The sequence below is a fragment of the Notothenia coriiceps genome, unplaced genomic scaffold, assembly GCF_000735185.1.
Source record: "Notothenia coriiceps isolate Sejong01 unplaced genomic scaffold, NC01 NC01_scaffold00003191, whole genome shotgun sequence".
In the NCBI taxonomy this organism is placed as follows: domain Eukaryota; kingdom Metazoa; phylum Chordata; class Actinopteri; order Perciformes; family Nototheniidae; genus Notothenia; species Notothenia coriiceps.
This window is the reverse complement of record NW_011335892.1, coordinates 1-10,528: the sequence shown is the minus strand read 5'-3', so window position 1 is coordinate 10,528 and position 10,528 is coordinate 1. Positions and strand designations below refer to the sequence as shown.

At 41.0% G+C, this 10,528-nt stretch overlaps 1 protein-coding gene across 3 annotated transcripts in view; it reads left to right on the top strand.

Annotated features, from left to right (window-relative positions):
- Positions 1-10,389, top strand: part of LOC104941123 (oxysterol-binding protein-related protein 3-like) — an 18,111-nt gene extending 7,722 nt beyond the window's left edge. For 2 of the 3 annotated variants that reach the window (XM_010766170.1, XM_010766169.1), the window contains exons 3-19: positions 179-295; positions 1,209-1,262; positions 1,341-1,454; positions 1,593-1,745; positions 1,858-1,948; positions 2,525-2,628; positions 3,221-3,310; positions 3,412-3,571; positions 3,719-4,065; positions 4,528-4,621; positions 5,665-5,900; positions 6,652-6,789; positions 7,202-7,265; positions 8,232-8,310; positions 8,446-8,590; positions 9,110-9,254; positions 9,357-10,389. In XM_010766170.1, the coding sequence (XP_010764472.1) occupies positions 179-295; positions 1,209-1,262; positions 1,341-1,454; positions 1,593-1,745; positions 1,858-1,948; positions 2,525-2,628; positions 3,221-3,310; positions 3,412-3,571; positions 3,719-4,065; positions 4,528-4,621; positions 5,665-5,900; positions 6,652-6,789; positions 7,202-7,265; positions 8,232-8,310; positions 8,446-8,590; positions 9,110-9,254; positions 9,357-9,547 (2,322 nt within the window). In that variant the 3' untranslated portion in view covers positions 9,548-10,389. The remainder of the gene's footprint in view (positions 1-178; positions 296-1,208; positions 1,263-1,340; positions 1,455-1,592; positions 1,746-1,857; positions 1,949-2,524; positions 2,629-3,220; positions 3,311-3,411; positions 3,572-3,718; positions 4,066-4,527; positions 4,622-5,664; positions 5,901-6,651; positions 6,790-7,201; positions 7,266-8,231; positions 8,311-8,445; positions 8,591-9,109; positions 9,255-9,356) is intronic. The other variant, XM_010766172.1, reaches the window with a different exon arrangement.
- The last annotated feature ends 139 nt before the right edge of the window (positions 10,390-10,528 follow it).

The following is a 10,528-nucleotide window of genomic DNA, read 5'->3' as shown; positions in this document are numbered from 1 at the left end:
CGTTAAGTGCAATAACACTGTATTTACACTAACCAGTAATGCAGTCGCAACATTATTCAACCTAAATGGTATCTGTGAGGATGATATTGTTTACATGTTGAGCCTGTGTTACACCTCTCTTCTGTAAGGGGAAATGCCTTTGTAACTCATACGGTATTGCTCCTGTGTCTCCCTCCAGGACAGCTGGGAGATCGTGGAGGGGCTCCGTGGGGTTCCTGCCAGCATGCAGGAGCCCGACAGACAGGAGGGCTTCCTGCTCAAGAGGAGGAAGTGGCCCATGAAGGGGTGGCATAAGGTGAGCCCATCGGCAACCCTGTGAAAGCCCGAGACAGTGATTGCATTGTAACACGTCTTATTATACAACGCCCCCGCTGCTATTTTCGATGCAAAGGGTGTCAGATAGTGAGCCACAGCTGTGAGGTTGTCAGAGATGTGGGTTTAGGGTTAGGGTTAGGCAAATGGTTTTCTGAACACAGCAGACTTTAAATTCTTTAGTGTATTCATTGTTTGTAGCTGTGTTTTTTAAAATAAGGAAATTCACCAATCACGCTTTTCAAGAGCTTTTTAAAGATGACACCTATGATTGAAGCACACATTTAGTCAGTCCTGCCTAAATGTCTAAGTTCTGACCTGCTTTCTTTAAATACCTCCAGCTATTTCCACAGTTCCTCCTCTTCACCATTATTATGATGTCTTCTTTCCATTCTTTTTATTCCCCGCCGATTATACTGTAACCCTGACTCATCTTCCTCCCCCTCTTCTGTGTGTTCGTGCATACCTGGGAAGTTCTGCCTTGGATTGAAAAGACTCTCAAAGTGCTTTATCAGTGTGCAAGTGTTTACTGTAAAAACTCGAGATGGTCATTGTCCAAACTGCTGATCACTTCTTTAACTGCTGCTGCTCACGGTTATAGGTGCATAACAGTGTCTGCATAGCTTCTTTTATTAGTGTTTTTAACTATTGTGTAACCTAAGTAAGTAACATTTATTTATAAAGCGCTTTTCACAGACAAAGTCACAAAGTGCTTGACAAAACACTAAAACATCATAGGAATCATAAAATAAGAAATGACCACACAAGCCACGTGTTAAGAAGTGCTAAAATAAAAGCACACATGTTACCCAAAACCTAAGAGTTCAATAAACCTATAATTCAAGGTCGGGAACTGAAAACTCTGAATAAACATGTTTGATTTGTTTCCCAATTAGAGATACTTTGTGTTGGAGAAAGGCATCTTGAAGTATGCGAAGCGCGGACCTGATGTAAGTATTATCTTCAAGACTATATTCTTGCATTTCCACAAAACAAAGACACAAGATAACACATTATTACGTTTGCAGATGAAGAAGGGAAAGCTTCACGGCTGCATCGACGTCGGCCTCTCGGTCATGTCGATCAAAAAGAAAGCCATGTGCATCGACCTGGACACGGAGAATAACATCTATCACTTAAAGGTAAATCCAGAAACGATCAAAGTTATGGGGAATTCATTTTGAGTCCGAGATATACTCAAACGTCTCAGCGCCTACGTGCTGTGTCTCTTTTCAAAGACACTCAAGATATTGCTCCTAATTTGACTTTATGGCACCCAGGTGAAGTCTCCCGAGCTTTTTGAGGAGTGGGTGTCAAAGATGCGTCATCACCGGGTATTTCGGCAGAACGAGATTGCCATGTACCCCCATGAGAGGCACCTCTTCAACCCCCACGCCTCCTCCTCCCCCTCTCTCAGTGATTCCCTCAGAAAAGTAAGTGCAAATTCTAGAAAACATTGCTGCTCCCTTAGATTTCACACGGTACGGATGTTGTGTTGTGATGCTGGCAATGCCTCGTGCTCTCTCGTCTGTCTCTTTGAAACAGAGGGCTACTCTGACTAAGCAGGCGTCGGTCCACCAGGCTAAGGTCAGTTCTTGGCTCCACTCCTCAGAAGACATGAACAAATGCTCCAAAGGTTGGTTTATGTTTTGCTTTCTCTCTGCCCACTTACTTCACACATTCTCAGGTGGCTCCTTTTATTGTGTCTAACTAAGTCAAGGATGTCTCTTTATGAAATATTAAGCAACATCCACATTGTCAAAATCACCTAAATATCCAGCCATGACTCTGAAATTCTTTTAGAATACACTAGGCTACGCTTTGTGTACTCAAACACTACAAACTCTGACAACACCGGCCCTCCTCTCTCCGTCTCCCATTCACATCCCCACCATTGTCTTCCGGCAAAAGGGCACATGACACAATAACAAACCGACTGGATCACGCAAACACCTGTCAGCCTGTCGTTGGCAAAAACACTTTTAAGAGACGTTATGGGATGTAATCACTTGGGGTCATTCCACATTGAAGTTTAGCTCTCGCTAGTATTGAACCCATTTCAAGAATAATTGTCACTTAAACACAAAAACCTGTTCAAAAATACAGAAATGACCCTTTACAACAAGTCTCAGTTTGACTCGTTTGAAATGGTTTATTTGTATCTATGCATGTCCACAATCTTTCATCTAATAGTAACCTCTCTTCCCCTCAGACTTGGAGGAATGTGAATCATACATGCTGGAGCTCAATCTGCTGCTGAAGAGCATGGAGGTCCTCCACCGCACTTACTCCGCCCCCGCCATTAGTGCACTACAAGTAAGCCCAGGCACACACATTAAGTTAGTCATCATACCATGTTGAGGTGTTCTTTGTTTTAAAGGTGGAGTCCACTATCCTGGAGACAGATTGATATTTGAACTCAAATCCAAAACCAATACACCCCTCCCATCAGCACTCAGAACGTTAGCATGTGCCGGATTTACTGTCCCTCGCCGCTGCCTTTCTCTTGAAACATCATTTTTTCCCCCCGCTATCCTAACTGGAATAGCGTTTAGCAGCTCGGTCTGAGACACTTTGTTTGTATACTATTTACCGATCCGTGGCTGTGCATGAACAACGTAAGAATATACGGAACAGAAAGCTACTAGAGATATTTCACCACAAATGTATTTGATTAAAAACGCTGACTCTGAAGCTATTTGCAATAATATTCAATGAATATGCTTTAGCAAACTTTGTGGGTGTAACATAAACATTGCTCATGTTCCCAGTGAGTAAGAAGTCAAATAAGTATCTTGCTCATCAAGTAATGTAAGCCTGAAAGACAAAACATTTGTGTGTGATTAGGTCAAAACTGAAATAAATAGTGTTTGTTTTGCCCTAATGTCTGTTTCCTTTGGTCCCACAGGCGTCTAATTATGACATGCCCAAAAAAGAGAAGAGGCCAAGGAGATGGCGATCCAAAAACAATGGCAAAGAACCCAAAGCCACACTACAGGTACATCTCCAGATTTGAAGAAACCTTTTTTGAAATCATTCAACAGTGTGGATAAATTATGATTTGCATCAATTCACCTTTTCTCTGATTTTGTCCGCCAGGTCCCAAGCTGCATCTCCTCCCAATCCCCTCGTCTCCACGCCTCCAATCCCAATCTCTCCACCACGGAGGCAAACGCACCGGAGATCTGTCCCGAATCCCCGGACTCGCCTACAGATGGGTCCCGCCTTCAGGAGGACTTCTGCAGGCTGGCCAACAACAGTGAGTGCCTGCTGTGACGTCTGCTAGTCTGCTCAGAAGAGGCTTTTACATTAGATAGAAAAACATGCTTTTTTTTGCCTATATGGTAGGATAGTTTCCATGACAACTGTCCAACAGTTCCTCTGCCTGGCTCTTTCTTCTCTGCAGTCCACACCACACTGAAATCGGCCTTTGGTTCCCTGGTAGCGGAGAGAGACAGACTGAAGCACACCATCGACCTGCAGGCCCCACAGCCGGCGCAGGTCATCGGCCTGAAGACCAGCTTTGCCTCAGTGAGTGTGTTTTTCACAGTTACACCCCAAATGGCCAACACCAATCACTACAGGTACAGCTTCACTCAACATACTTCTTATTTTCACCAGGATTGTCCAGGAGGCTCCCACTCCTTAGTCCACCAGGTGTCCAATGAGAGCAGAGGGTCTATCCCAGAGTCCATATCGGAGTTCTTCGATGCTCAGGAGTACCTCCTCTCCTCTTCCTCCTCTGAGAATGAGGTGAGACACTAGCTACTACGTTATCCTTTATGCTTCAAGTCAAATTAATTGGTTTATTAAAAGACTTCTTGTTTTGTCCAGAAAAATTCAAAAACTGGGAAAAATGTCTTGTTTTGTTTGTTTATATTAATGTTTTAGAATATAGGAACAGAAAATAGCATTTTTTTTTCTTTTATAAATTACACTTTATCAATATTGTCCACTTTAATAGATAAGATTAACTATTTGTTTCGGCATTATTGATCAAATTAAAGTTTAAGGGTTAGTTGGCAGGAATAGCAGTGTGCAATCTGTGTTGCATCAGACCTGCTCAAATTAGCAACAAGTTTCAACACAACTTTTTTTCTATTTGAACCACTAATACCAGTTGGTCACAACAAACAGACTTTACACTGGGTGCACGTTTTCTTTCTTATTTAAATGACCACATTTTGACCTTCTGCATTGATTTTCTACCTCCAGGTGTCCGACGATGACTCGTACATCAGTGATATCAGTGACAGCGTCTCCATGGATACCTACAGCAACGAGGGAGGCAGTGAGAGACACAACTCTGGTACATTATGCAGTAACAAGGCGTGCATCTGCCCGTGTGTTAACGCCCTTAACAGAGGGAAAGACAGTGAGAGTGCAAAAAGACCTTAATCTTTCCAAAATAGGCAGAGCTTATGTGACTCAGCCTCTGTAGGTTTATTTCTCAAAGAGTGTTAGCATCAACTCAATTATGGATGTCTGGAATTGTAGAATTTGCTCACTTCCTCAGGGAATGTGTTGAACATGACCACTGCCATCTTGCAGACGTGTTAACAAACGTAGTTTACGATGCTGCCTTATGCTGTATGTGACAAAGCATCTGTGTACAGGCATCATTCATTCAGTGCTGCAGATGGTGCTAGTTTTTAGGTTTTCACTGCTGAAACCTTTGCCTTCAGGTAACAAAACTTAAATGTAATTGCATTGTTCAGTTGCAAATAGAAATATTGGTTTGAATGTGGTATAGAAAACAGAGAATGGGGTTAATGGAAATGAAATGACTGGTTGGTTTATCTCTACTGTATTCGTCTTTTATCAAGATGTGTTAGACTTTTTGTAAAGTTTGTGAAGTGATATGCCAGTATTATGAGTCATGTTGTAAAGGGACTGAAAAAACATTTGTGTGAATAGTTGTTTTTTTGAAAAATCCATTTTCTTCCTCAAAAATATTAAAAGAACACCCATTCAGGCAAACAGTTTTAGAGTATCTCCTAATACACCCACATGTCTCTGGTGGTCCTCAGAGCGGCATCTAGTGGGCTGCTAAGGTACTGAAAGAAACTAAGTTACATTTAAATCTTACATTTTTGTATCTAAATGTGCTCAAGAATTCACAGTTCAAACACAGTGTCAGAGGAATATTGATTCGTTTTTTTATCGAAAAAGAGAGGTTTAAATAAATCCTCATGTCACATCAATCAAATGTGTTTTGAAAGATTTTCCGCAACTAGCCTAGTTTTAGAAAATAGCACAATCAAGCATCTACGTCTCTCCCATTTCACCAGGTTTTTAATAACTATATCTAAATGATCGAACCAGTATGATCTCCACCTTTCTCCCCTGTAGTTAGCAGCGTGGTGACCCTGGCTCGCCGTCGCTCCGCGCTGCCGTCTACCAGCCCCACCAGCACCGTGAGCCTGTGGAACATCCTGAAGAACAACATCGGGAAGGACCTCTCCAAAGTGGCCATGCCAGTGCAGCTCAACGAGCCGCTCAACACCCTGCAGAGGCTGTGTGAGGAGCTGGAGTACAGCGAGCTGCTGGACACCGCCAACCAGACCCAGGACCCCTTCCAGCGCATGGTGAGGAGAAGAGAAACACCTGCAAGAGCTAGATAGAGCCATTTAAGCAATCCCTACATTAATGTACATGCATATTACATAACGCATGTAACAAATAGGTCCACTATAAGATTGGCACTACATTTTTTATTACAGCTATTTGCCATACAACAAGTGATCCGTTTTGTCACTTGATAAATTCATCCTGCAATATTAAAACATTTTCTACTTAAAGGTGGAAATGCAATAATTGAAAGGAAGTGGGAAAAAATATGAACATCAATGTAGCAAAATATAGATATAGAAATATGTTTCAAGGCTCCAGAGCTTTTTTTAAAACTACTCTAATGTCCGACTTCTGCTTTGTGAGCGCTTCTTTTCGCTTTTATCAATATTTTATTCTTACAAGCTAGAAGCCTTTTAATTATTTGTATCTTCCTGCGTCTGATTAGAAGGTTTTTTATTTATAGTATTTGACTCTCATTTGTAGTGAAATGTACATCAAGTGCTGCACATATACCACATAATACATCAAATAATTATTATTAACTATATATACACAAATACCTCTCACTAAAATCATGTATTAACACACACTCTAACACAGTTTGTGAGTGTGTTAAACGTCCTTACGGTATATGTCTATAGTCCCATGTAAACAAAGTTGGTGGTTTCACACTCATGCATGTTCACAACCTTATGTAGCAGATATGCCAATACTTTGAATACACGCGTAACAACTTTACTTCATCCCCACTGACTCTCTGTGCAGGTGTATATCGCAACATTTGCAATATCTGCATATGCCTCCACCTACCATCGAGCAGGAAGTAAACCCTTCAACCCCCTCCTGGGAGAGACGTACGAGTGTGACAGACCTGATAAAAACTACAGGTTTATAGCTGAGCAGGTGAGAGATCACGGGGTCTAAAACACACACATGACTCACTGTATGATGGGCTACTTTTCAGTTGATTTCACATACAGTAGTTTGAATGCAATCAACATTAAATGGAGGTCTTGTCCCCTCTTCCTGTTACTGTTCAAAACAATTCCCAAGACTTCTTTGCTTGACATAGTTTGCTACTAGATTTAGTGAGAAGTCCTGCACTGACTTGCCATTTGTCTCTTAGGTGATCTTGTGTGTTTCAAAGTCATCTCTTTTAATAAATGTAGCTATGGTTTATCATTGGGGAAAAGAACATTATAGGTTTCACTTCTCACACTTTTTGTGTTTGAATGATTCATGTAACAACTTCTGTTGTAGAGCGTTTGATAATATTCCTTTATCTCACCCTCTATGTCCTCTCTCTGTTTCCCAGGTGAGTCATCACCCGCCTGTGTCAGCATGTCACTCTGATTCAAGGAACTTCACCTTTTGGCAAGGTGAGCTGGAAAGAGCCTTTATGGAATGAAAATCTCATTTCTGTCTGGGCTTATACGTAGATTACACTGCCACCACACCCTTTTGCTTTTCAGCGAGATCTCTGCTGTAGGTTGTGGTCAAGTTTAACCAATATGCCTCACTAGGGACATTTTTTGGGTGCACATTTCTATCTTTGTTTGCCCTTTTAATTTATACGGCATACCATGGGTTGAGTTTTTTTATGGAACTTCAGCTCCTATGATATCCCTGTAATAAAGTGTGTAGCTAACATACAGACTCTTATGGAAGAAATATCCCCACTGAAACCCCTTAAGCCACATTCCTCCAACCTTACAGCATAAAACCATGCATTCTATTATTATTCAGGATTTTTAAGCCCTGGCTTTAATCTGTAATGTTTTCCACGAGCTTGAGCCACTTTCTCCCTGTTGCATATGATTAATTTTCTGGTTTGCTGCACATAAAAAAAGCATACAAATCAATGTTGTTGCTAATCATTGACATTTCCAAGACTGAAAGAAAATCCACCTAGCATTTAGTAAACAGACATTTCTGTATTTTTCTATTTTCTTTTAAAATAATGTAAACAAACTGTCTTTGAAAACGTTGAAGTTCTGAGACTGAATGAATATTTGGTAGTGATGATCAGGACTGAAGTTGGTTAAAAGATCTAGTAACATAAAGGGTTAAATAATATGAAAATGCAATGGGTTTTTTTGGGCAGTTTTTGAAGCAGACAACTTTCTTTCCTCACGTTGCCTTGGTGATTGCTGTTACTCTCCACTCCTGATGTGTATGATATCCATACAGTATAAGAAATTACTGTGCAGATTATAATGTGACCTTATCTTAAAACTCAAAATCAAACTATTCAGTTTACTTTTGCCGTGTTCGATTATGACAATATGGCAATGTTCATTGTCACTAGCACTTACCTTGTAATTCTTACGACCTGTTTCTTTTAGATGTTCGATGGAAAAATAAATTCTGGGGCAAATCCATGGAAATTGTTCCCATGGGGACCACACATGTCACACTACCTGCGTAAGTCCTTTAACCTTTAACTCATTGCGTGTTTGAAAGGTGTTTACATGAACATCATTGTAATTAGTTGCAGTATACGCTGTACAGCAAATGAGACGACCTGTATTGAGTCCAGTATGTGTTTGATTTCTCCAGGTTTGGGGACCACTATGAATGGAACAAAGTCACGTCCTGCATCCATAACATCCTGAGCGGCCAGCGCTGGATCGAACATTACGGAGAGATGTCCATCAAAAATATCAACAGTGACGCCTGTCAGTGTAAAGTCACATTCGTCAAGGTTAGGAAACACAGATGTTTAAATCACTGTTTTTATGTGCTTTTAGAGGAAAGGTAGTTGTTTTTGTGTCTTGTTCCTGTTCAGTGTAGTTCCATTGTAGGGACATGCTGTGCCTCATTGCACCCAACAAACTATTACTGTTGGTTCTCCCCTCTTAGTATGAGTCACATTCACATAAGTGTCAGTTATCATCCCAGGTGCATGGCTGTAAGCAACTTAAATCCTCCTTTTGAACACACATATATCTGCTCCTCTAAAACATTACTGCAGTGTTCTTCAAAGCAGCGCTGCCTAGTCAAAAATAGCTCCTCCATTAGCACTATCAAGGCAAACAAATGGCGCCCTCTGCTGTATAGGAATCCCAATTGAAGTAAAATGAGGCAGAATGGATCCAATCCTCTGTAACCATGACATAAAACCTACGGTATTAATCACATGGGTGTCACATGTCAGCTCTCATTTGGTGTAATATGTTTCTTTATGTAAAAAAATGCTAACAATTTCATTTTCTTTATCCAGGCAAGATCTTGGAGCTCCACAGTTAACGAGATAGAAGGCGTGATTACGGATTCAAATGGAAAAGTAGTTCACTCCATCTTTGGAAAATGGCACGAGTCAGTTTTTCAAGGAGACCCGCCTTCTGCCACGTGTATCTGGAGATCAAGTGAGTGATTGGTCCCTGAGAAAGTCAGATAAAATGTTTTAACATCAAGGCACTACAGGGGGAAAAAACTGAGTTTAACTGTACATTTGTGTTTGTGTGTAGACCCCATGCCAGTAGAGCAGGACCAGTACTACGGCTTCACCCAGTTTGCAGTGGAGTTAAATGAGCTGGACTCCAACCTGAGACCCCTGCTGCCCTCCACAGACACACGCTTCAGGCCGGACCAGAGGTTGGCATCTTTTTCCATCTGCAGTGTTTATACTATGATTTACTCAGTTATGGAAAGTAACTAAACACATTTACTCAAGAGCTGCTCTTAAGTACACATATACTCAAGTGCTCAAGCACACATTTCTCATGAAGCTAAAAACTTTGGAAAACCCAAGGTGTAAATGATAAAAGGCCGGCTGACTGTCACGCTGTCAAGGCGTACCAGGAACAGAGCTTTTTAGAGTGTTTCCACTGAAGGGACTTTCCCAAGATGATGAGAACCTTTTCCAGGAAATAAACCTGGAGCTGAATTTAGTTTCTTTAGGATCAATTACATTAAACATCAAAGTGTGACCGTAAACAGCAGGGTTACTAATATGTTGTTGTTTTTACATGTGAAAACATTTGAGCTTCAACGTACGAAAACACATGAGTTCCTCTGGTTCCATAGTTCCAGAAACGTTTTGGGCAGAAAAGTGCTATTGTTAATATTCTCAGTAACACCTGTTTGCTTTTCTTCCTATGAAGAGTTAAACTGTCTGGTACAGAAACGTTACGGCCTTTTTCACCTTCAAGTGTTAAGTGAGGACATGTAGTAACTATATTGACATAGGAACTGAAAGTCGACTGCAAAAAATACTAACCTAACCAGAGTCGCAAACAAAATGTTTCTGTTTGCTATCCGACTGCACAATGGCCACACAAGAAACGTAACAAAATGTCTCGGTTCTTAAACAAGTTTGGCTTAATGGAAGCTAAGGTGTTTTAAGGTTTCTGTCTTGAGTGTATCTTGCTGCACAATTTGGAAAACATAACTAAATGTGATTATTTGATTTTGGTGGGCATGACGTGCATAAAATAAATGATGATATTCTGTACCAAACAGATATTATTTCTTCAGTCTGTAGAGCAGGGGTGCCCAACCTTTTTTGAACCGAGCGCTACTTTTAAAGTTGCCAGTCTGCCGAGATCTACCAGTCAAAAAAGAGAGGCGTAGCCATTACTGACAGCCTACTACCGGGTAAATACACACTTCTACTTGTATAAAACTGACCTTTGTACGA